The following is a 27,946-nucleotide window of genomic DNA, read 5'->3' on the forward strand; positions in this document are numbered from 1 at the left end:
TTAGCAACACACCATGAGGAAGGCGCCTTGCAACAGTCGCCGAAACGTCGGTATTTTACAGATGACAATGCAGCCTCAAACCCAGAAGAATTTTATTTGCTGTGACAACGGCCGCCGAAGCCTACGTTTACAGACTTAAATTAAGTTCACCTTTACGGAAAATCGGCGAATAACTGCAAGACTTAGACTCGAAGACAGCTTGGGATGAATTATGTCTAAGTGGACGACCCAGCAATAAGATCGATTGATTCAATCTCCCGAGGAAATTATGGACAACTTTGAACTGTGTCAGAACGAGTACTGGTAGAGGTAAACAGGTAATTAATAAATGGGGCCTATCCGACAGTGCTAAGTGTGTTGGGAAATCCAATCAACGGACCATTTACTTGTGTGTGAAGTGCATGGCTATGAGGGTGGTCTGAAGGATATACTCGACCTCTCCGACTCAACCACAGCGGGTCTCAAGAATATTTGCAATTTTTTGATGTATTCTAAGAAGATATGTAAAAAATATTTTGGATGAGCATAGATACATCCGAATATTTTAGTCAATACTTTGTGTCATGAACGTCTTTGAAGTGCTAAATGAGTAAATAAATAAGAATCTTAAGAACACTAACACTTACGGTGTTTCTGGGTAGTGCGAAAAAATGGTCCACCACAGCAGTGAATGGTTAAAAATTGATTCATTTGAAGTGTGGGCGTATAGGAGAGAGTTGCGAATTTCCTCGAAGGAAAGAAGAACTAACGTCTTCTAAAAGAATTAAAGAAAGAAACAAGGCTGTCCGAACTGCTGTCAAAGCATCTTCAAGTTCTCTGGCCAATATTTCGGAGGCAAAGAGCCGACCATCATTCTAGGTGAATTGAAGGCCAAAGACCAAGAGGAACACATCCAGGAAGACTGTTTGAAGCCCATCATCATGATCCTCCATTGTTTAAATTACATATTTGTAAAATCGACTATTACAATATCGATCGTTTGGCCATTTCAGTTGGACCAGCGCAATAATTTTGTGCTCAAGGAGAGGTCAAATTGTACATTTATCACACATTTATGTATGTCATCACGAATCCATAGGCTGAGTATTTAATGCAATTTCTGCATAAGTAACAAACTACTGCACGTGTTCTCTGTTGCTCAGCTGGATAACTGGACAGGAATTTGAACCCGGCTGCTTCCAGTCTGTTAATGCCCTTCCCCCCCTCCCCCCCCCCCCCCCCCCACCCCCCAATCACCCCTCTTGTTGAGCGGGCGTCGCGCAGGTTGATCCTGTGCGGTGCTGGAAGCCCTGCGTCGCCACAGGACGGCCTGGCTGTTGCTATGAGAGTAAGGGAAGTCTGACTGCCAGCTCGTGGCCGATATGAGCAGTCTCACTCCCTGGGGGAAGGGGGGGGGGGGGTTTAGTGTTCTCAGCAGGGGAGCGCAAGCAGGCGCTGCGGCAAACTGCTGCTGCTGATATCAACAGAACGGCACCGCAGCTCAGTTCCGTATGGAACGAAAGCTCAATTATGTAAGACCCATTATATGACGCACATGCGAAGTTTGATAAAGATAGGACTTTTTCTGCATTGTGTGAGCGTTTCATTTCCGTCAGTATAGATTACAAACTCAAAGGATGATCAAAGTATTTTCTTCTATCCATACAAGGAGAGAGAAACAAAGTGAGCCACTACTGTCGTAGACTCTGACAAGTAAAATAAAAAACCGACCCACCACGAAGGAATTATCCGAATGGGACGGAAATCGGTAGATGTGATGTACACTACTAGCCCTTGAAATTGATACACCACGAAGATGACGTGCTACAGACGTGAAACGTAACCTACAGGAAGAAGATGCTGTGAGATGCAAATGATTAGCTTTTCAGAGCATTCACATAAGGTTGGCGCCGGTGGCAACACCTACAACGTGATGACATGAGGAAAGTTTCCAACCGATTTCTCATACACAAACAGCAGTTTACCGGCGTTGCCTGGTGAAACGCTGTTGTGATGCCTCGTGTAAGGAGGAGAAATGCGTACCATCACGTTTCCGACTTTGATAAAGGTCGGATTGTAGCCTATCGCGATTGCGGTTTATCGTATCGCGACATTGCTGCTCGCGTTCGTTGACATCCAATGACTCTTGGCAGAATATGAAATCGGGAGTTCAGGAGGGTAATACGGAACGCCGTGCTGGTTCTCAACGGCCTCGTATCACTAGCAGTCGAGATGACAGGCATCTTATCCGAATGGCTGTAACGGATCGTGCAGCCACGTCTCGATCCCTGAGTCAACAGATGGGGACGTTTGCAAGACAACAACCATCTGCACGAACAGTTCGACGACGTTTGCAGCAGCATGGACTATCAGCTCGGAGACCATGGCTGCGGTTACCCTTGACGCTGCATCACAGACAGGAGCGCCTGCGATGGTGTACTCAACGACGAACCTGGGTGCACGAATGGCAAAAAGTCATTTTTTGGGATGAAGCCACGTTCTGTTTACAGCATCATGATGGTCGCATCCGTGTTTGGCGACATCGCGGTTAACGCACATTGGAAGCTTGTATTCGTCATCGCCATACTGGCGTATCACCCAGCGTGATGGTATGGGGTGCCGTTGGTTACACATGTCGGTCACCTCTTGTTCGCATTGACGGCCCTTTGAACAGTGGACGTTACATTTCAGATATGTTACGACCCGTGGCTCTACCCTTCATTCGATCCCTGCGAAACCTTACATTTCAGCAGGATAATGCACGACCGCATGTCGCAGGTCCTGTATGGGCCTTTCTGGACACACAAAATGTTCGACTGCTGCTCTGACCACCACATTCTCCAGATCTCTCACCAATTGAAAACGTCTGGTCAATGGTGGCCGAGCAACTGGCTCGTCACAATACGCCAGCCACTACTCTTGATGACCTGTGGTATTGTGTTGAAGCTGCATGGGCAGCTGTACCTGTACACGCCATCCAAGCTTTGTTTGGCTCAATGCGCAGGCATATCAAGGCCGTTATTACAGCCAGAGATCGTTGTTCTGGGTACTGATTTCTCAGGATCTATGCACCCAAACTGCGTGAAAATGTAACCACATGTCAGTTCTAGTATAATATATTTGTCAAATGAATGCCCGTTTATCATCTGCATTTCTTATTGGTGTAGCAATTTTAATGGCCAGTAGTGTACATATGCAGACAAACACTTGATTACAGTTTCAGAAAAATTGGATGATTTGTTCAAATATTTCACAAATTGAGCAAGCAATTCCTGCTATGAAAAGAAAGAACCCCAGATCACCCCTCCTGTTTGTTGGGCCGTGTAGCGGGCCACAGTCACGTTGTTATCCCACCACTGCCTGGGGCGTCTCCACACGGGAATCTTCACTGAACACAAAATCTACTCCAGTAAATGAGACTCCAGACCACATGTGCCAGACAACACTAGAAACGGGTTTATTGGTGTATGGAGTTCAACGATAGTCGGCGCAAGGGGCGGCGTGATCTCAGTCCCCTTTGTGTCACCCGCCTCGAATAGTCCTTGTGGTCACTGAAGCTGCAGTTGTACGTCGGATCGATGATAATCATGGGCGGGGCTCTGATGAATGCTCGCTCTTAACGCGTTCTGTCGTCTCTCTAGTTCGAGCGCTTCCTCCTTGACGCTGTGTTCCGCCACGGTTCACCCATTCCTGCCAACGTCATCGAATAGCGACATCGCTCCCATTCAAATGTCGAGCGATTCGTCGATTACAGCACGTTCCCTCTCTAATGCTCACATCTGCGGATAATGTTCACGCGCCTGGCTGCGATGCATAGTTACTATCCAACTGAATTCATGGAATTAAATTCGCAAAGAGTTCATGCCCTGGTAGCGAAATGTCCCCTGATTATATCCTTGCCAGAAGCGCTGCGCAACTTTCATCAATCGGTCGCCAGAGTTTACAGTTTTTCTCTTCCGTCGATATCTGTGTCAAGTGTATCAATATCAATTTGTCATCAATTCGATTGCTTCCTTCGTGATGCGTCTTTTTTCTGTCTTAGAGCGTATTTCAGAAGCACAAACTGACTGTTAGAGACATGAAAAGCGTGGTATTTGTGTCAGGTACTCACGTGAACGTCCTTGGCAATTTTGATCCAGTGATCGACAGTCATGTTACTCGAGTCGAGCAGTGGGTCGTATTCCACTACCGTGTAGACCACGCGGCTTTTTTGGCGCACGTCCCTGTAACAAGAAGGCCACATCAAATATTCCTGGTGTCTACAGCGTCGGACACAACTAAATAGATATGAAATACGTGGCAGCAAACAGTTAATTGAAAAACAGGACTTGAACCTGATACCTGTCCTTAACTTTGCAATATGTTGCTTTATCTAGTTATAATGTGTCATATGCGTCAGTAATTCTTCAGTTAAACGTCACGATTATTCCTAAGGATTGACTGAGTTATTATAGGTGAGTAGAGGCACGATACATAAGAAAGGAGGAAAAACTCGGACGCGCAACTACTGATGGAATCATCAGGCATTATAATGACATGAACAAAGAAAAAGGAAAGTAGTATGATGAGCCTTTTCTTCTCCTCTTCATTCACAAAAATAAGAATCCCGTAAGCCAGGCTGAACAGCCGGAGCAACACAGTTGACACCGTTACATAAAGGCTATTGAAATATGCACACAGGTGTGTAACATTATTGGATTATGCAGGGTGAACTAAATTTCCTTTACAGACACTGGAGATTTGAAGTTGGGACCTGGAATATTAATTCCAGCATAGGAACTCATGTCCGGAAACGCAGAATAACACAACAAATACAATAATACAAATCCCCCCTATTTGGCGTCAGTGACTAGGGTGTCATGTAAGTCATTCACCAGTAACTTAATATCCAATGCCCACTATAGTTTGTTTACATGCCATTCAGTTGCATTTGTGATCTGCTCAGAGAGGTTTGTATATGCTGTTGTGTCTGTGACCTTCGTTCTTACTGTACTACAGTACATTAGTAATCATTCACTACAGTAAAACATGCAAGCTGTACCCTCATTTTAATTTTAGTGTGATGCTGCTGACCAAGGTAAACCACGTGTTTGCGGAATACGTCGACATGATGTTACTACATAGTGAAGCTTGCTGAATGGAAAAGCTGCTAGTCAGTTGTGTACACAGCGTCTCGTCTCGTCTCGTCTCCCCCCCCCCCCCCCCCCCCTCCCGAGTTTGAAGAGCCCGTACTCCACATAGTGGAAGAGGATGCGCTAACCAGTATCAGAAACACAACAGGCAGAAAATGTCGACCACCGAACTGTCTGGCATGTTCTGCATGAACAGTAGTAACACCCGTAGCATCTGCAGAAGGCACAGGCAATTAAGCTACAGGATTTTGTGTTACGATCCCACTTCTGCAGGTGGTTCTGGCCCCTTTGTGTGGACAAGTCCAATTTCCCATAGCGGGTCCTTTTAATGGATGAAGCTAACTTCACCAGAGAAGGTGTTCTCAGTTCCCACAAAAGTCATGTGTGGGCTGATGAAAAGCCACGCGCTGCGTGCTCCTGTGGGTTTTCGGGAATGATACAGTCTTTATATTTGTGCAGGGTTTCTGGATAGAAATGTGACTGAACATATCATGATTTCCGTGTACTTGCGATTCCTTGATGGCATACTGCATGAGCTCTAGGAAGATGTGTCACTGCATGTGTGTCAAAACGTATTGGCCCAGTAGGATGCACACCATCTCACTTTTCATGCATGTTCCAAAAGCATCTGGACCAACAATTTGGGCAGCAGTGGATAGGTCATGGTGGCCTGATCGCTTGGCCTGCACAATCTCTCTTCAGTCCACTAGACTACCACCTGTGTGGTCACACGAAATTCTTGATTTTCCGGACCACACTGTGGCGTCCTGGCAAGACCTACAGCAGATGCTGAAGAACCTGGATTGTTGATTATGTGTAGCAGAACATGGGATGAAGGTACCATATCTGTTTTGATATCGGTGGTCATGACATCGAGCCCTACTTTTAAGTGGACCTAGATGACAAGCTGCAGAAGTCAGAGAGCAATGTGTGTTGTGGTATTTTGAATGGAGCGGGGAGACAGCACATTTCTGGTTATAAGTTCCTATGCTGAACTTAACCGTGTTGGTTCCCACTACAAGTCCTCATAGCCTGTAAAGGGAATTCCTTTACATCCTGTATAATTAACGAAATGTCACCTACATGGCACATACACTGAAGTCAGAGCTATGTACATTATCTTAAGCTCACCGTGTCAGAATTTCTATATCCCCTGCGGCCTACTCGGCATTGTGTGTAGTCTTTGCGTAATGAATAGTGTAAGAACCTAAACTTACAGGGGTTGGACAAAACTACGGCAACACCAAAAACACATTACCATGCCTAATACTGTGTAGGAAACCCGTTGGCATTCGAAACAGCTTCCAGTAGCCTCTAAATGGACAGATATAGGTCCTGTATGGTTTTCAAGGGACTGTTATACTTTCCTTTCTGAAAAATAGCGGCATGATTTGCTAACCATGATGGTGGTGGCTAGCTAACCGGCACCCTACTCTCCAAAGTACATTACAAGGGCTCAATAATATTGAACTCCGGTAGCTGTGATGGGCAAGGGAGTGGTGAAAATTCACCCTTGTGCTTACAAATCCAGTGCTGGACGATGTGAGCTGTTTGACCAGGGGCCCTGTCGTCTTGGAACGCAGCGCCAAAAGTGGGGCACAAACATTGTACCATGTGATAGACGTGATCAAGCAAAATGGTCACATAATCCTTGTCAGTAATACGACCTTTCAGGGTAACCATGAGACCCATGGAATACCACGATATGGCCGCCCATATCATCTCCCTACCCCCGCCATGCTTCGCTCTTGGAACGTAAACTCAGCCAGAAGTTGGAGACAGTGTGAAACAAGACTCATCCGACCAAATGACTTTCTGTCAATGCTCCTTATTCCAGGTTTTAAGGCTTCGGCACCACGTTTCACTGTTATTGGCATTTGGATCAGTGGTGAGTGGTTTAGGAATTCCAGCTCGCCCTGAATTTTTTCCTGTTTATGAAACTGCTTTCGTGTTATTTTGATATCGGCAGGTTTCGCGAGTGCGATGTTCGTTTCTGCAGCGACTTTTGCAACTGCCGTCCGTTTCTTTTTCGTCACAATCCTCTGCAGTGAACTTCTGGCACGACCACTCAACACAGACTTTAGTCTGACTTGGCGGATGATGGTTTTCCGCTCCTTTGATATGGTTCCTCTTGAAACACCAAACAGTTCGGCTATCTCAGTTACGAAAGCAGCCACCATACGAGCATCAACCATTTCCCAACGTTCGAATTCACTTACCTGTCACATGATGCACTCACAACTACACAGAACGCTGTTCTGACCACGACTGACTCTTGCTACGTATTGCGGACACTGCACGGGCGTCATTCGTTGTCAAATACAACTGCGCAACCTGTTAGCTCGGCTAGCATTTGCATTTATGTTGAAGCATGCTTTTCTCGCGGTGTTTCTATATTTTTGTCCAACACTTGTGCAACCAGGAGCGTCCACTTGCTCAGTGTACGAGGAAACACGCTTTGGACATGCGTACAAAGTTTATACTTTGCATGTATGTGTTAAACTGGAGACCTGGAAACGACGGAGAGGCTTTGTCCCGCCGTTGCCCCACAGTGGTTCGCAACCCCACAAGCCACAGCAGTCCACCCTCCCCAACTCCGCCCCACACCGAACCCAGGGTTATAAGTTTATACTTTGCTTTACGTTCTTGTTAACTTATAGCAGGGTAAGTCAATAAAGCGAAAGCTTTTTTTTTTCTTTTTCGCTCGAAAAGTTGACAGAACTGACTGAACAATAACATTTCGAAACATATACTGTGCTCGACACATTATGAATCACCTCTGAGGAAACAATTTATTGACAAATAGCCCAACACGGATTAAGAAAATATCATTCTTGTGAAACCCTACTAGCTCTTTATTCTCACTAAGTAATGAGTGTTACCGACAGGGGACGTCAAATTAATTCAACACTTTTAGATTTCCAGAAGGCTTGCGGCACCGTTCCTTACAAGTGACTTCTCACTAAACTACATGCCTATGTCGTCTCAGTTTTGTGACTGGATTTATGAGAACCTGACAGAAACGTCACAGACCCTAACAACTGACGGAAAGTCATCGAGTAAAACGGAAATAATTTCTGGCGTACCCCAAGCAAGTGTTATGGGCGCTCTGTTGTTCCTCATCTACATAAATGATTTCGGAAGACGAAATGAGCAGCCCTCTTAAGATTGTTTGCAGATGATGTAGTCATTTATCGTTTTGTAAAGTCATCAGGTGGTCAAAACGAATTGCGAAATAATTTAGACAAGATATCTAATGGTGACAAAAGCGGCAATCTGGTCTAAATAATGAAAAGTGAGAAGTCACCCACAAGATTCTACTAAATTTCGGTTACACGATAAATCGGCGAAACCTAAAGGCTGTAAACTCAACTAAATAGTTGGAGACTATAACATCAACTGGCACAATCACACAGATAATGTGTGGGGCCAACAATCCTAAGACTGTGATTTATTGGCAGAAAATGCAGCAGCTCTACTACAGAGACTGCTTACACTAAGCTTGTACACCCTCTTCAGGAGTACTGCTGTGCTGTATGGGATCCGCATAAGATAGTATTGACGGATGACATCGAAAAAGTTGAAAGGAAGGCAGCTCGTTTGATATTATCGCGAAATATGATAATGCCACGTGCATGGTGGCAGTCATTAAAACAAAGCAGTGCGTGGTGGTAGTCATTAAAAAAAAGTTTTCCACCGCGACGGGACCTTCTCGTGAAAAGGGGAGAGGTGGCCATAGACGTCAGCGCAAATACCATTTGTGCCATGTCGCTGCTGTCCAGAGCGTTATGCCAGTCGCTGTTGATTTGGTAGGGCCACCTGGTAATGTTATCTGACGGCCTATGAGCATTTTCATTGCCCTAGTGTTTTAATGTGCATTATTATTTTTTAAATAAACACACTCTTCCTAAAAAATGGAACTCGACGACATTAAAACGTATTCTAATGGAATATTGTAGTATCTTCATGTAGACAATACACTTATTACTTACACCAATGGGCATCAAAATTGCTACACCAAGAAGAAATGCAGATGATGAACGGGTATTCATTCGACAAATATATTATACTAGAACTGACATGTGATTACATTTTCAAGCAATTTGGGTGCATAGATCCTGAGAAATCAGTACCCAGAACAACCACCTCTGGCCATAATAAAGGCCTTGATACGCCTGGGCATTGAGTCAAACAGAGCCTGGATGGCGTGTACAGGTACAGCTGCCCACGCAGCTTCAACACGATACCACAGTTCATCAAGAGTAGTGACGGGCGTATTGTGACGAGCCAGTTGCTCGGCCACCATTGACCAGATGTTTTCAGTTGATGAGAGATCTGGAGAATGTGCTGGCCAGGGCAGCAGTCGAACATTTCCTGTGTTCAGAAAGGCCCGTACAGGACCTGCAACATGCGGTCGTGCATTATCCCGCTGAAACGCAGGGTTTCGCAGTGATCGAATGAAAGGTAGAGCCACGGGCCTTAACACATCTGAAATGTAAAGTCCACTGTTCAAAGTGCTGTCAATGACAAAAACCGGTGACCGAGACGTGTAACCAATGGCACCCCATACCATCACGACGGGTGATACGCATGTATGGCGATGACGATTACACGCTTCCAATGTGCGTTCACTGCGATGTCACCAAACACGGATGTGACCATCATGTTGATGTAAACATAACCTGGATTCATCCGAAAAAATTACGTTTTGCCATTCGTGCACCCAGGTTCGTCGTTGAGTACACCATCGCAGGCGCTCCTGTCTGTGATGCAACGTCAAGGGTAACCGCAGCCATGGTCTCCGAGCTAATAGTCCATGCTGCAAACGACGTCGAACTGTTCGTGCAGATCGTTGTCGTCTTGCAAACGTCCCCATCTGTTGACTCGGGGATCGAGACATGGCTGCACGATCCGTTACAGCCGTGCAGATAAGATGCCTGTCATGTCGACTGTTGTGATACGAGGCCGTTGGGATCCAGCACGGCGTTCCATATTACCCTCCTGAACCCCAGATTCCATATTCTGCCAAGAGCCATTGGATCTCTACGAACGCGAGCAGCATTGTCGCGATACGATAAACCGCAATCGCGATAGGCTACAATCCGACCTTTATCAAAGTCGGAAACGTGATGGTACGCACTTCTCCTTACACGAGGAATCACAACAACGTTTCACCAGACAACGCCGATCAACTGCTGTTTGTGTACGAGAAATCGGTTGGAAACTTTCCTCATGTCTGCACGTTGTAGGTGTCGCCACCGGCGCCAACCTTGTGTGGCTGCTCTAAGAAGCTAATCTTTTGCGTATCACAGCATCTTCTTCCTGTCGGTTAAATTTCGCGTCTGTAGCACGTCATCTTCGTGGTGTAACAATTTTAATGGCCAGTAGTGTATAAGCAGCATATTATTATTAAAAAGTATTAGAAACGTATTTCATATTCTGCCTACATCACACCAAGGTTCATAAAGAAGTTACTGCATATGACTGAACTATGTATGTAAGGTGGGGATCTAATGCAACCTATTAGCTTTCTCGCTATAGTTTTCATTATTTAACATGGAAATCTATTAATTTGTACTGTTGGTGTACTTGTATAAAATAATGTGTTCTACGCCTTTTGCCACTACTGAGCAAGCATTTGTGTGGGTTAGGCAAGGATTGAGGCTCAAAGTCGAAATTGTCCATATAATTCTGTTAAAATATCCGTCTTAGTTCTACTTGACACGAGATCAAAGTCATTCACACGACGTCTTTTCAAAAAATTCCGGAAATTTGTCCACAAAATTTTTCTACGCTTATCTTTTATTATTGTGCATGGTCTCCTTCTAAATACACCGCACCCAACACCGTTTACAGTTTCGGAACCAGGCTTGGTACGCCTCTTGCTGCAACGCGCGAAGCACCGTCTGCTAATTTTCTTTTATTTCGTCTATCGTTGCAAATATTCGTTCCTTCAACGGGATTTTCAATTTTGGAAATAAAAAAAATGTCCACAGGGGCCAGGACTGTAGAGCAGGCCTGGATCCTATGAGACGGGGCAGGGAGGGGAAGGGAGGGCCGCAAATCGGGGTATCTTCCCCGGGCGGCAATTACAGGGGGCGCCAAAATCATATTCATGAAGAAAAAAACGTTGTTTCACAAGGCGTCTAGCATCCAGCGCACGTTGGCCTATAGATTATTCATATGATTTTGAAACACTTCTCAACTGGCCTTTGAACATTTTTTGAACAAATTCTAAGGTGATTTCTGAACGGATCGTAAGTCTGATTTCGAATGTGTGCACATCGTACGTGATGTCTCTGCCAAGGGAATCCCCGTCGCGTCTAGCAATGAAAAACTTTACCGCAGACAAAAGGGGACTGGGCTATATATCGAGCGGGGTGGCGCAGTGGTTAGACACTGGACTCGCATTCGGGAGGACGACGGTTCAATCCCGCGTCCGGCCATCCTGATTTAGGTTTTCCGTGATTTCCCTAAATCACTCCAGGCAAATGCCGGGATGGTTCCTCTGAAAGGGCACGGCCGACTTCCTTCCCAATCCTTCCCTAATCCGATGAGACCGATGACCACGCTGTCTGGTCTCCTTCCCCAAACCAACCAACCAACCAACTGGGCTATACGAGCTGAGCCGAATAAATTCGAACGGGCGAATGCCGATCGCTGTTGTTTGTGTGAATGATTGGATGTACAAATGATCAGCGTTGTTATAGTTACTAGCGAAATTCAGATATTCAGATTACCAGAGTGGAAATGAACGACTAACAATTGGAAATCGGTGGTAAGTTTCTATGGGACCAAACTTCTGAGGTCATCGGTCCCAAGGCTTACACATTACCTAATCTAACCAACTTACGCTAGGGACGACACACACACACACACACACACACACACACAAACTTCCGACGGGGCGCCGCGCGAACGGTGGGAAGGCGCCGAAGACTGCGCGGTTACCCTGCGCGGCCCGACTAACAAGAATAACAGGTAAGAAAGATTACTTATTATCTTCCCGAGGTATCCAAGAAAATGAAATTTTGACAGAAGACTGTACAGTCCATGGTCAGAAGCCGCTTTAAGTTCCATTCTCAGAATAACGCGGAAAAGGCGTTGTACGAACACAGAATAACGCCTAACTGCAGAACTAACGCGGGATAACTGTACCTGTGATTCTGGCAGGGTTAGTGAAGTTAACCGGAGAACAAGTTTTGACAGTGGCAGGAATAGTTACAAAATTAGTGACGACAAGATTGTTTTTTTGGAAGAGGAAGGAGAAGAAACGGCGACTTCAAAATGGTTCAAATGGCTCTGAGCACTATGGGACTCAACTGCTGAGGTCATAAGTCCCCTAGAACTTAGAACTACTTAAACCTAACTAAACTAAGGACAACACACACATCCATGCCCCAGGCAGGATTCGAACCTGCGACCGTAGCGGTCGCGCGGTTCCAGACTGTAGCGCCAGAACCGCTCGGCCACCAGCGGCCGGCAAACGGCGACTTCACACAGTTTATATGGAGAAATATGATGATTCCAAATTTCTATAAAAATTTCGTACTAGTCGTTTTCGGTCTCACGCTTCAGAAACTGGAGCTTGTGAATGAAATGTGAAACTACTTCCTAGCATAAAACTTTTTGCTTGCAGTAGGCCTAATAGGCATTTCATATTGGTACCTCGCGAATAATGTTCTGTCACGTTATTTAAGTAAATGAGGTACATAAAAATGACCATTCGTACCAAAACAGTCTCCCTTATTTAACGTGTGTTACAATTGCTGCAATATTAGAAATGCCTATTTCGTTTTATCTAGCAGGCAGTGACGAAATAGACGTAATCAAATCGAGAAACCACACAACTTTTGGGTACTATTCGTATTAACAGCTTTTTCAGTATTAGACAACGACATTTTGATTTTTCATGTAGCAAAACGTTTGACGAACTTAGAAGAGGTAGGAAGATTAGAGAGAAAAGAATGCTGGGACCTAGGATTTAAGAAATGTGTACAGTTTTGCTTGTCTTTTGTATTTACTGGTTTTATGTTTCCTAAATGTAAGTTTACGTCACACAAAAGAGAAAGTTATGAACTAATACGCAATGAAGAGTGCAAATTTTCTGAAGAGCTCTTGTTCCTCACAATAATGCTATTATTTAGGAGGGAAGGCTGTCAAACCGGCTGACGGTGAGCAGGAGTGGCTGCACAGGACATTTTAATTTCCGCTGTCCTGAATATAGTTTCGGTGGCTTCTATCACAAAGTATACACGTTTCATTTCCACAGAGCGAAATACAGTGACGTGCGATAGAAGAACGCCGTGTGAAGAGGCGTGGCACTTCACTTTGGCACACATAAGGCCGAATAACATGTTTTACGTTTTCTCGAACATAAATGTTTTATGTATCAAACTCCTCAGAAAGATGTGCGCTATAAAATGAACATATTTTTGAAAAATAGTTTTTTTTCAGTTTTAGACGTCCTATCTCAAACGCTCAAATGGGGGGGGGGGGGGGGAGGGGCGGGTCACCACTACCAAATTTTTGGTCCATTTCGGAAGCTGAAGAGTACGGAGGGTGGGGAAGCGCAGTGACTGATTTTTTTGTGCAGCAGTCACGCACCAACAGGGATGAAAATACGTCTGCGTTATCGTGGAAGCAAGAGACATGAATTGTCTCGTCACATTTCAGGCTGTTTCCTTCTCACGTTTTCTCGCAGGCACTGAAAATCCTCCCAATAGTACCATCGATTAACAGTCTGTCCCTGTGACACGAATTCATTATGAACTACTCCTTCAGAATCAAAGAGAACTATCAGCATGGCTCTAACATTTGACCTGACCTGACGCGCTTTTTTTGGTCTTCGAGAATCTTTCCCGGACGCACTGTGAAGATTGAACCTCGATATCAACATCATAACGATAGACCCACGTCTCATCAGCAGTTATACATCTCTTAAGGAACATCTCGTTCTCATCTGCCCGATCCAAATGCTCTTCACAGATAGCGAGGCGAAGGTTTTTCTGGTCTTGACTCGTGGGCCGTTGGACGAATTTGCCGGCAACACGATGCATTCCAAGATGCTGTGTTAGGATTTCATGACATGACCCAACTGAATGTTACATTCTTCTGCAATCTCTCGGTCAGACATCGATTGGCACGCACCATTTTGCTGACGTTCCTAAAATGAGCGTCGTCGTAGACGTCAAAGGGCGTCCTGAACGACGGTCATCTTAATTTCCGTTCGGCCATTTTTGAACCATTTGCAACAGCGAGTACGCCTTAAGCACTCATCACAGTAGGCATCCTCCGTCATTTCGCGTGTCTCTGTAAAAGTTTTCTTGAGTTTCACGCAAAATTTAATGCAGATGCGTTGCTTCTCTAACTCTGCCATCTCGAAATTCGCAAACTGTACAACAGAAGGTGCTACTCAATACAGCACTGAACAATCACTAACAGACATACAACAACGAAACTTCCGGGAATTACACATTAAACACAGGCTTGCGCAGGGATGCCAACCGCGTTTCGCTCGAACACACCATTGGCGCGAAATTACGAACGTTCCGGAATTTTTTTGAACAGATCTCGTACATTATAACGACCGTTTATGCTAGGTTAACTATGTTTTCCATACAGTTATCGGAGTTGGACAAATATGCGCAGCTACATTCCTCCTTTAGTACGCGTTTAGGCGCGCACAGTAACACTGTACATATAAAAATACATTCGCGATCCTTGTCATTGATGGGTACCCTCCCGCACCCCAGCCCTGGTTCTGGTGTACCATGTCACAGCACTCACAAAACAGTGTTAACTGGGCTAGGAATTTACAAACTGTAAGTACAGTCCGATTTAGAAGGTAAGAGCAGAAGATCACGTGACTGGGTATGCTGTCATTATGGTCTTTACCTAGCAGTTTTTGTTACTAGTACGAATAATCGTCAACAGCAAAAAGCATTTGCTGTTAGTAGTCATGATGATCATAAACCGCATTCCATTGTTTGTTGTACGCATATACAAATAACAAGACTGATTGACATAGGATTTAAAACATCATCATCTGCAGAATCAAAGTAGATACATACAGGCTGCCAGTTGACTAGTGTGGAAGTACACACATTTCGGATAATCAGGATTGATAACTGGTTATAAAACTATGCTCTGTATGCCTAGCGTTTTAATTATTTAACATGTAAATTGATTACACAAACTATCAAACAGCGATGCTGACAGTTCTATTGTACACTATATCTTGGTGGAACTCCATGATTTGCGTGTGGAAGACTATCTACTCGTCGTAAGCAAATTACATTTCAGAATCAGTATGGAATGCATGCTTTACAATAATGTGAGTTTAACGAAACATTTGTTAATGGCAGATAGGGTGGCTGGCTAACTATTTGCCTACCTGGAAATCATTACAGTTATGCACCCGCACTATCGCTGCCGAAACTACACTTTCCCAGAGATTTCTGCTAGTGTTAAGAGTATGGAAGAACCTTGTGGTCGTCATTGTCTCGATGCAGATAAGACAGAATGCAAAGAACAGCTGTACTTTTCTGTAACGACAGAGAGGCTGGCTGACTTGCTGGCAAAGCTATAGAACAAATTTGGTCTTCCCGATACCTAAAGGAATTGTTCTGTTGGGCACACGTAAGTCATTACCTGTTGTACGGCGAATGAACTTTTGTAGCAGCAAATGCTGACGCTAAAACCATTTGATGTAATTTGTCAAATAGCCTGAGCCGCTGGGACAGGCAGCGTTAGCTGGGACACTCTGACCTAGCAGTCAGGGACCAGTGACGCTAGAACGCAGTTGCATTTACTAGGTCTGTCGCATCATGGATTTCGAACAACGTGTTAACATTAAGTTCTGTTTCGAGTTGCCAAAAAGTGCCGAAGAAAATCATGAAATTTGAAATTGGTTCATGGGGTAATGCTGTAACTCTGAAGACTTTTCAAGGGGTGTGGGAGATTTAAAAGCGGAAATGTGTCAGTAGAAGAAAAGGAACGTTTAGAACGTCCATTAAAAGGCGCTTAAGTGGCAAAACTGTTCGTTCAAAAAGGCGAATAACTATTCGATGGCTTACCGACGCATTTTTAACCGATAGTTTGCAAAGGAAACGTGAGGGCAAAATTTGTTCCCAGATTTTTGAATGGTGAACAGAAGGATAATCGTGTGTCAGTTTGCACTTAGTTGAAGCATCGTCTTCTTTCAGACCAGGACACCATCTCAAAATTCTGACTAGAGATGAAGTTTGGGTCTCTGGCTATGAGCCTGAGACGTAAATTCAGAGTTCCCACTGGGGAAACAAGTAAATCCCCTCGCCCTAAAAAGGCATGTAAGTCGAAATCGAACATCAAAGTCCTGATCATTGTTTTTTTTTTTTCGATACTTATGGCATAGTGCGATGCGATCAGAGTCCGTTCCAAAGAGAACAACTGTAATCCCTGAAATTTATGGCGGCATACTGCCTCGTCTGTACAAAGAAAGAGACCAGAAACTGGACCAACAGCTTCCTCCTCCGTCACGACAACGCGGCGTGCCACACTTCGCTTTTCATTCGCGAGTTTTTGGCCAGGAGAAGTGTTCCTGTCTGTCAACATCCGCCTCACCAGACTTAGCATCATGCGGCGTCTGGCTCTTTCCCGAAACTAAAGACTTTCTTAAAGTAAAATGTTTTGACATCATTCCTGACACAGCGTGCCACGACAGAGCAGCTGAATGTCCTCCCAGAAGCAGCTTTCCAGAAATATTTTCCAGTCATAGATTTAACTTTGGGGTAAGTACATTGCTGCCCAAGGACATTACTTTGAAGGAGGTTGATGATATTCCATGTAAGCTTATTATTTTGTTTGTAATAAAATTACTAAACACATTTTTTATCACACCTTGTAGTTTTGCCAGTTATTTACTGGGAAGTAATACGATCTTATAAGTTGGTCACGTGATCGTGAGGTCACTTCCACTCGTGACTCCTGAAAATTAGAATCCATATTGGCACTATGGATAAAAAACTTGCGTAACATTATCGGTTGGTTCGTCGTGTTTTCGACTTATGTGTTAGATGCTACTTGCCCACTGCCCTAACGTCACAAACACGAAACGTGAGAACCAGAAAAACAGAATACGTGCATGGTAAAAAAAATTTTATCACTTTTACATCACATTTCGGGAACTGATTCGGATTTTTAGGTGCTTTCTTCAAGGATGTGCAACGCATAGCCATTAACCAATCAAATGGCTAATTGAATAAATTCTTCTCGGTTTTCAAGCTGCGTCAATTTGAATAAAATTTTCGAGCTTTCGATGGCCATCGTCGTTAGGAGTAAAACCAGTGATTGCCAGAACTGGCACGCTCTTCCGCTTATATAGCCACGACTGCAGCCTCTGGCACCAGTGAGAGAGGACCGAAAGGACGTGTGCGTTGGGAGGTGAGTTGGGCAGCTGATAGCAGCTCCGAGACGACGCGGGACTGAGTGAGGACAGACAGAGCGAGAGGATGGCGCCACGTTTGAAACAGCCGCTCCCGCCCCCCTACAAGCGTTTAAGCATCCGTCGTTGCTTCCTTTCGACATCCAAAACCCTCCCCCACGCCCTACTAACAAGGGAACATCCCCATCGCACCCCCCTCAGATTTAGTTATAAGTTGGCACAGTGGATAGGCCTTGAAAAACTGAACACAGATCAATCGAGAAAACAGGAAGAAGTTGTGTGGAATTATGAAAAAAATAATCAAAATATACAAACTGGGTCGTCCATGTGCAGTATAGCCAATATTAAGGGCAATGTGAGACGAGGAGAGCCGTGGTCCCGTGGTTAGCGTGATCAGCTGCGGAACTAGAGGTCTTTGGATCAAATCTTCCCTCGACCGAAAATTTTAACTTTTTATTTTCAGTTTATGTGACAAACCCTTATGTTTTCATCACTTTTTTTGGAGTGATTATTACATCCACAAGAAAACCTAAATCGGGCAAGGTAGAAGAATCTTTTTACCCATTCGCCAAGTGTACTAGTTAGGTGGGTCGACAACATATTCCTGTCATGTGACACACATGCCGTCACCAGTGCCGTATAGAATATATCAGACGTGTTTTCCTGTGGAGGAATCGGTTGACCTATGACCTTGCGATCAAATGTTTTCGGTTCCCATTGGAGAGACACGTCCTTTCGTCAACTAATCGCACGGTTTTGCGGTGCTGTCGCAAAACACAGACACTAAACTTATTACAGTGAACAGAGACGTCAATGAACGAACGGACAGATCATAACTTTGCGAAAATAAAGAAAGCAAAATTTTCAGCCGAGGGCAGATTCGAACTAAAGACCTCTCGTTCCGCAGCTGTTCACGCTAACCACAACCACGGGACCACGGCGCTCCTCGGCTCACATTGCCCTTAATATTGCCTATCTTAGGCATGGACGACCCAGTTTGTATATTTTGCTTATTTTTTCATAGTTCCACACAACTTCTTCCTGTTTTCTCGATTGATCTGTGTTCAGTTTTTCAAGGCCTATCCACTGTGCCAACTTATAACTAAATCTGAGGGGGGGGGGGTGATGGGGATGTTCCCTTGTAAGTGTGTACTCCTGGTCTCTGTTGAAACTTGCTGTTGATTCTAATCCCGGGCGCCTCTTTTATAACAGAACCCCAACATACTGACATATGAGCCAAGACTTTCGTGTTTTCAAACTGCATTTTGTGTCAGTTTTCCAGGCAATGCTCAGGCAGACTTGTCAGCTCCTTTTGTTTGACAGGATTATGTCGCTTGTGCTCGGTACAACGCTCTGCAACTGCGCAAATTGTCTGATCCGTACAGATGCCGCCGCACTCGCAAAGGACCCATACACACCGTGCACACGAAAAGCTATGTTACGTTTAACAGGGCGCAGCGTATTTCGTGTCTAGGGGGAGGGCTGCAACACTGGTCTCAGTTCTTACCTCTGCAGCACACGTCCTAACTTGCTGCTCGTTGCCCCACAGTATGACAAGAAAGCAGCCAGCTTGGCCTCTTCTGCGATTTACAAGGCTTCCTTCTTCGGTGGCACTTGAAAGCGTTTGCAATGTCCCTCCTGCATAACCATTCTCTCTGAACACGTGTCTCATGTGCTGCGATTCAGACAGTTGGCGGTCGTCGTCAGAAAACACTTTTGTTCTGTGTACTAATGTGCTCAGGACCGACTTCCTGTGTACAGAGTGGCGAAAACTAACGGCATTCAGTCGTCGATCAGTGTGTGGCGCTTTCCTGTACAATGAATGACCAAGCCGGCCTCCTGCCTTTTGCTCAACTAAAACAGTGTCCAGGTGTCTCGGAGTGAACCAAAGCGATGTTGTTCGGACATGGAAAAGATACAGACAGACTGGAACTGTCGATGACATGCTACTGCAGTGGATGACCACTGTCTATGGATTATGGCTCAGAAGAACCCTGACAGCAACGCCACCATATTGAATAATGCTTTCCGTGCAGCCACAGGACGTCGTGTCACGACTCAAACTGTGCGCAATAGGCTGCATGATGTGCAACTTCACTGCCGACGCCCATGGCGAGGTCCATCTTTGCAACAACAAAACCATGCATCGCGGTAAAGATGGGCCCAAAACCATGCCGAATGGACCGGTCAGGATTGGCATCACGTACTCCTCACCGATGAGTGTTGCATATGCCTTCAACCAGACAATCATCGGAGACATGTTTGGAGGCAACCCGGTCAGGCTGAGCGCCTTAGACACATTGTCCAGCGTGTGCAGCAAGGTGGAGGTTCCCTTCTGTTTTGGGGCGGCATTATGTGGGGCCGACGTACGCCGCTGGTGGTTATGGAAGGCGCCGTAACGGCTGTACTATACGTGAATGCCATCTTCCGACCGATAGTGCAGCCATATTGGCAGCATATTGGCGAGGCATTCGTCTTCATGGACGACTATTCGCGCCCCCATCGTGCACATCTTGTGAATGACTTCCTTCAGGACAACGACACCGCTTGACTAGAGTGGCCAGCATGTTCTCCAGACATGAATACGCCTGGGATAGATGAAACAGGGCTCTTTATGGACAACTTGACCCACCGACCATTTTCAGGGATCTTCGCCAAATCGCCGTTGAGGAGTAGGACAATGCGGACCAACAGCGCCTTGATGAACTTGTGGATAGTATGCCACGATGAATACAGCATGCATCAATGCAAGAGGACGTGCTACTGGGTATTAGAGGTACCGATGTGTACAGCAATCTGGACCACCACCTCTGAAGGTCTTGCTATATGTTGGTGCAAGATGCAAACTGTGGTTTTCATGAGCAATAAAAAGGGGGAAAATGATGTTTATGTTGATTTCTATTCCGATATTCTGTACAGGTTCTGGAACTTTTGGAACCAAGGCGATGCAAAACTGTTTTCGACGTGTGTATTTAACTGTGAGTACAGTGATAAAATATATGTGGCCAGTTTCCTAGGACGTTTGTGTCTGGTGTAGGAGGAGTACGTGGCGGCAGTGGCCTGTGGTGGGTATGATTCACATTTCCAGCTAACAGCAGGAGCCATCCAAATGGAAAGAGAGGAGGGGTACAGGGATGTAGCTGACTTAATCATGTCGCCCTCCAGACGGCTGAATAGTGACCTAATACTCATTATGTGTTAGACAGCCTTCATGATCGCGTGTGATCTCTGTGGAAATTTGAGAAGATCCAATATGGACGTGCATAGAGCTGGACCATTATTTCCTCCCATGTAAATTGTCGAATTGACTGCTTCTGCACATTTCCCACCTTTATTGTGTGTGCATCTAGTAGGTGGGAATATCAGTTTCCTCTATTTTTTCGAGTTTTCATATAAAGATCTTGCAGGTGGGACAAGCTTCTGTTTGTTCAGTGGTTTACAACATTCTGCACTTCGATAAAGTTTCAGGTTAGTAGAGAAATAATTTCCAATCTATATCTTTGGAGGGAGTATCATAGTACACCCCATTATCCATTTAATTGGAACGCTCCCACACACTATACGTCTATTACCAGCACAGAATTAAAACACTGACCACCAGTTTTGCTTGAGAATATTCCTCGCTCACAATACCTGAAACAAAATTTAATTTGCCGTCTAATTTGTATAAATCCATGTTTCTTCCGAATAAAAAATTTGGAACTTAATGCTTCAATATTCGTAAAAATGTGATATAGTATGCCTGTTTTGAAACTATGTCGCAACTTTCACACGCGATGACTGATTTAATCTGGCACCGTTTAAAACCTAATCCAATAGACAGAAATTTTTACATAAAATTTCCTTACTAGGCTCGAGATGATCTGTGCAACAAAAACAGTTAAAAATATTGCGGTGTATAACTATCAATAGAATTAAGCAGTGTAGTGGGAGTTCATTGGCAATACAAAATGCAGATTAAATGTCAATGATTTACTTATCTTCTGTAGATGTACAACGTGTGCCAGAACTCCGTTGACCAACTTTTACAGATTATTAAGTGATATTTTATGAGCATTTTAGTATGAGAGAGCGGCGGTCTTCGGCGACTTGTTACAGAGTCGTTTCATTTTTTGATCCATTTATTTTTGGATCTGTAGTAGCGAACATGGCAATGCTTCGCAGTTCCTAAATACGTATGGGAATTGAAAACACGTACTAATCTCTTTTCCCCCCTCTCCCCATCGCCTTCTCTTCTTCCGCTCTCTGTCCATTACCTCCTCCCTTTCTCTCTCTGTCCATCTCCTCCATCCCCTTCTCTATGTCCATCATTTCACCCCCCCCCCTCCCCCGATCACTCAGTCACTCAGACCATGAGCTTTGTTTAGTGCTACTGCCACCGAAATCTTGATGAGTACTGAAGTCACTTAAAACGAATCGGTAAATCTGTTGAGATCACTGGTATATGGCGTATGAATGACCTCTCCTGTTGCTGGGTCTACATCTACATCTATACTCTGAAAACCACCTTGAAGTGCAAAGCATAAAATACGTCCCATTGTACCAGTTATTAGGGTTTATTCGCGTTCCATTCACGTATGGAGCAGGGAAGAATGACTGAATGCTTCTGTGCTCCCTGTAATTATTGTAATCTTATCCTCATGATCCCTATGTGAGCGATACATAAGTAGTTGTTGTATATTCCTAGAGTCATCATTTAAAGCCGGTTCCTGAAACTTTGTTAGCGGATTTTCGCGGGATAGTTTACGTCTGTCTTCAAGAGTCCGTCAGTTCAGTTCCTTCAGTATCTCTGTGACACTCTTCCACGGACCAAAGAAACGTGCTGCACTTTCTCTATGAAGTTCAACATCCTCTGTTAGTCCTACTTCGTATGGGTCCCAAACACTTGAGCAAAATTCTAGAACCTGTCGCACGAGTGATTTGTAAGCAATCTCCTTTGTAGAATGATTCCACGTCCCCAGTATTCTATCAATAAACCGAAGTCTCCCACCTGCTTCACCAACTACTGAACATTTGTGCTCTTTCCATTCCATATCCCTACAAAGTGTTACATTCAGGTATTTGTATGAGTTGGCCCATTCCAACAGTGAATCATTGATATTATAGTCGTAGGATACTAGGTTTTTCGTTTCGTGAAGTGCACAATTATACATTTCTGCACGTTTAAAGCCAACTGCCAATCTTTGCACCACGATGAAATCTTATTAAGATCTGACTGAATATACACTCCTGGAAATGGAAAAAAGAACACATTGACACCGGTGTGTCAGACCCACCATACTTGCTCCGGACACTGCGAGAGGGCTGTACAAGCAATGATCACACGCACGGCACAGCGGACACACCAGGAACCGCGGTGTTGGCCGTCGAATGGCGCTAGCTGCGCAGCATTTGTGCACCGCCGCCGTCAGTGTCAGCCAGTTTGCCGTGGCATACGGAGCTCCATCGCAGTCTTTAACACTGGTAGCATGCCGCGACAGCGTGGACGTGAACCGTATGTGCAGTTGACGGACTTTGAGCGAGGGCGTATAGTAGGCATGCGGGAGGCCGGGTGGACGTACCGCCGAATTGCTCAACACGTGGGGCGTGAGGTCTCCACAGTACATCGATGTTGTCGCCAGTGGTCGGCGGAAGGTGCACGTGCCCGTCGACCTGGGACCGGACCGCAGCGACGCACGGATGCACGCCAAGACCGTAGGATCCTACACAGTGCCGTAGGGGACCGCACCGCCACTTCCCAGCAAATTAGGGACACTGTTGCTCCTGGGGTATCGGCGAGGACAATTCGCAACCGTCTCCATGAAGCTGGGCTACGGTCCCGCACACCGTTAGGCCGTCTTCCGCTCACGCCCCAACATCGTGCAGCCCGCCTCCAGTGGTGTCGCGACAGGCGTGAATGGAGGGACGAATGGAGACGTGTCGTCTTCAGCGATGAGAGTCGCTTCTGCCTTGGTGCCAATGATGGTCGTATGCGTGTTTGGCGCCGTGCAGGTGAGCGCCACAATCAGGACTGCATACGACCGAGGCACACAGGGCCAACACCCGGCATCATGGTGTGGGGAGCGATCTCCTACACTGGCCGTACACCACTGGTGATCGTCGAGGGGACACTGAATACTGCACGGTACATCCAAACCGTCATCGAACCCATCGTTCTACCATTCCTAGACCGGCAAGGGAACTTGCTGTTCCAACAGGACAATGCACGTCCGCATGTATCCCGTGCCACCCAACGTGCTCTAGAAGGTGTAAGTCAACTACCCTGGCCAGCAAGATCTCCGGATCTGTCCCCCATTGAGCATGTTTGGGACTGGATGAAGCGTCGTCGCACGCGGTCTCCACGTCCAGCACGAACGCTGGTCCAACTGAGGCGCCAGGTGGAAATGGCATGGCAAGCCGTTCCACAGGACTACATCCAGCATCTCTACGATAGTCTCCATGGGAGAATAGCAGCCTGCATTGCTGCGAAAGGTGGATATACACTGTACTAGTGCCGACATTGTGCATGCTCTGTTGCCTGTGTCTATGTGCCTGTGGTTCTGTCAGTGTAATCATGTGATGTATCTGACCCCAGGCATGTGTCAATAAAGTTTCCCCTTCCTGGGACAATGAATTCACGGTGTTCTTATTTCAATTTCCAGGAGTGTATATGCTGCTGTTTTAGGTAGTACTTCATTATAGATAAGTGCATCATCTGCAAGAAGCCTGATTTTACTACGAATATTGTCTGTAAGGCCATTAATATACATTATGGACAGCAACGGTCCTAATACACTTCCCTAGGGGGAAGCCTAAACTTACTTCTGCATCTGACAATGCCTCTCCATCCAAGATATGCTGCACCCTCCCTATCAAAAAGTCCTCAGACCGGTCACAAATTTCGCTTGATACCCCATATGATTGTACTTTTGACAATAAGCGTAGGTACGGTACTGAGTCACACGCTTTTCGGGAATCAAGAAATACTGCATCTACCTGACTGTCTTGATCCAATGCTTCAGTAAGTTAAGTGAGGAAAGTGCGAGTTGGGTTTCACATCGTCGGTAGTTTTTGAATCCAGGCTGGCTGGCATTGAGGACGTCATTGTGTTCAAGATACCACATTATGTTTGAGCTCAGAATATGTTCTAAGATTCTACAACAAATCTGTTTCAAGGATATTGGACGTTAGTTTTGTGGTTCTCCTCTACCACCCTTCTTGCAGCCAGGTGTTACCTGTGCCTTTTTTCAAGAACTGGGCACGGTTTTTGTTCGAGGGCTCTACGATGGATTATAGTTAGGAGAGGAGCTAAAAAATGGTTCAAATGGCTCTGAGTACTATGGGACTCCACTTCTGAGGTTATCAGTCCCCTAGAACTTAGAACTACTTAAACCTAACCTAATCACACACACCCATGCCTGAGGCAGGATTCGAACCTGCGACCGTAGCGGTCGCGCGGTTCCAGACTGTAGCGCCTAGAACCGTTCGGCCACACCGACCGGCAGAAGAGGAGCTAACATAGCCGCAAATTCAGTATAGAAACTGACAGGTGTTAAAGTAAATAAATCAGAACTGTTTTTCCTCTCCTACGGTGGTGCTTGATCTGTGTTGTGAATTTCTTTACTCCTAAGAGTTTCTTTTATTTTTCATGCTTTTACTCTATGAAGGTTTTAATGTTGCTATGAGTCATCTTTTAGATATTAAAGGAAGAGATCACTATTCCTAAAAGTGTTGTGTTCTTGCTACAAAATTATATGCTAAATTCATCCACAACAGGTTATGGGCCCACGTTTGAACGCTTCAAAATGTTCAAATATGTGTGAAATCTTATGGGACTTAACTGCTAAGGTCATCTGTCCCTAAGCTTGCACACTATTTAACCTAAATTATCCTAAGGACAAACACACACACCCATGCCCGAAAGAGGACTGGAACCTCCGCCGGAACCAGCCGCACAGTCCATGACTGCAGCGCCTGAGATCGCTCGGCTAACCCCGCGTTGCTTCAGACTCGGTCACCAAGATAAGCGTCATCTACGAGATGTGCTCTCTCGTTTCGGTATAGGCTATCAGTTAAGTGCCCTGATACCACATCGTTTTGTGATGGATGTGTTCTTGGCAACTCCCACCGTAAACCATTTAGCCATCGCAGAGATCGTCCACGAACTGTCGGTGAGTTGATCAATGCAGATGTTAGTGGACCCATGTCTGCTGGCTCTATAGATGGTTTTCGTTACTATGTGATTTCCAAAGATGATTATTCTCGTTTCGTTCGGATATATTTCATCAAATCTGAAGTGGCTAACAATTTGAAAACATTTCTGAAGGAATAAGATGCTATTGGTCATTGTTGTTGTTGTTGTTGTTGTTGTTGTTGTTGTGGTCTTCAGTCCTGAGACTGGTTTGATGCAGCTCTCCATGCTACTCTATCCTGTGCAAGCTTTTTCATCTCCCAGTACCTACTGCAACCTACATCCTTCTATTGGTCATAGGTAAAAGTATTTCGGTCTGACGGTGAAGGAGAGTTTAACTGTAACGTGGTAGCTGCTGTTCTACGAGACCGTGGTACTAAGTTTCGTCGTACGTGTCCGGACACTCCTGAGAAAAATGGTGTTGCTCAACAAGCAAATCGACATATACACTCCTGAAAATGGAAAAAAGAACACATTGACACCGGTGTGTCAGACCCACCATACTTGCTCCGGACACTGCGAGAGGGCTGTACAAGCAATGATCACACGCACGGCACAGCGGACACACCAGGAACCGCGGTGTTGGCCGTCGAATGGCGCTAGCTGCGCAGCATTTGTGCACCGCCGCCGTCAGTGTCAGCCAGTTTGCCGTGGCATACGGAGCTCCATCGCAGTCTTTAACACTGGTAGCATGCCGCGACAGCGTGGACGTGAACCGTATGTGCAGTTGACGGACTTTGAGCGAGGGCGTATAGTGGGCATGCGGGAGGTCGGGTGGACGTACCGCCGAATTGCTCAACACGTGGGGTGTGAGGTCTCCACAGTACATCGATGTTGTCGCCAGTGGTCGGCGGAAGGTGCACGTGCCCGTCGACCTGGGACCGGACCGCAGCGACGCACGGATGCACGCCAAGACCGTAGGATCCTACGCAGTGCCGTAGGGGACCGCACCGCCACTTCCCAGCAAATTAGGGACACTGTTGCTCCTGGGGTATCGGCGAGGACCATTCGCAACCGTCTCCATGAAGCTGGGCTACGGTCCCGCACACCGTTAGGCCGTCTTCCGCTCACGCCCCAACATCGTGCAGCCCGCCTCCAGTGGTGTCGCTACAGGCGTGAATGGAGGGACGAATGGAGACGTGTCGTCTTCAGCGATGAGAGTCGCTTCTGCCTTGGTGCCAATGATGGTCGTATGCGTGTTTGGCGCCGTGCAGGTGAGCGCCACAATCAGGACTGCATACGACCGAGGCACACAGGGCCAACACCCGGCATCGTGGTGTGGGGAGCGATCTCCTACACTGGCCGTACACCACTGGTGATCGTCGAGGGGACACTGAATAGTGCACGCTACATCCAAACCGTCATCGAACCCATCGTTCTACCATTCCTAGACCGGCAAGGGAACTTGCTGTTCCAACAGGACAATGCACGTCCGCATGTATCCCGTGCCACCCAACGTGCTCTAGAAGGTGTAAGTCAACTACCCTGGCCAGCAAGATCTCCGGATCTGTCCCGCATTGAGCATGTTTGGGACTGGATGAAGCGTCGTCTCACGCGGTCTGCACGTCCAGCACGAACGCTGGTCCAACTGAGGCGCCAGGTGGAAATGGCATGGCAAGCCGTTCCACAGGACTACATCCAGCATCTCTACGATCGTCTCCATGGGAGAATAGCAGCCTGCATTGCTGCGAAAGGTGGATATACACTGTACTAGTGCCGACATTGTGCATGCTCTGTTGCCTGTGTCTATGTGCCTGTGGTTCTGTCAGTGTGATCATGTGATGTATCTGACCCCAGGAATGTGTGAATAAAGTTTCCCCTTCCTGGGACAATGAATTCACGGTGTTCTTATTTCAATTTCCAGGAGTGTACTGAATTAGCTCGCTCTATGTTAACATCTAGCAAGTTACCTAAATCATTTTGAGCTCTTGAATGTGACATAGCCGTTTTTCTATTCAATCGTACTGTGAAGTCACGTGTTGATGATGCAACACGTTTCGAATTGTGGACTGGCAAAGTGTCCACCAGTTTTAACTATCTACGAATTTTTGGATCAAAATGCTAAGTTTATTTGCCAAAGAAATTACGTTCTAAGTTCGATGACAAGCCGTTTCATTGGCTACGTGAATGACAAGGATGGTTACAACTTGTGGATTCCATCAAAATATTCTGTGCTGAAATCACGCAATTTTCATTTTCAACCAGAAAAGCTATGTACAACTGGAAATTCGATTGAATTGG

The 27,946-nt window shown here is 45.7% G+C and overlaps 1 protein-coding gene across 1 annotated transcript in view; it reads right to left on the reverse strand.

Moving 5' to 3' along the window:
• LOC126481200 (L-asparaginase-like) overlaps window positions 1-27,946 on the reverse strand; it is a 391,393-nt gene that overhangs the window by 194,964 nt on the left and 168,483 nt on the right. The window contains exon 3 of the mRNA XM_050104797.1: window positions 4,091-4,202. Within this exon, the coding sequence (XP_049960754.1) occupies window positions 4,091-4,202 (112 nt within the window). The remainder of the gene's footprint in view (window positions 1-4,090; window positions 4,203-27,946) is intronic.

This window comes from Schistocerca serialis, chromosome 5, assembly GCF_023864345.2.
Source record: "Schistocerca serialis cubense isolate TAMUIC-IGC-003099 chromosome 5, iqSchSeri2.2, whole genome shotgun sequence".
NCBI lineage: Eukaryota > Metazoa > Arthropoda > Insecta > Orthoptera > Acrididae > Schistocerca > Schistocerca serialis.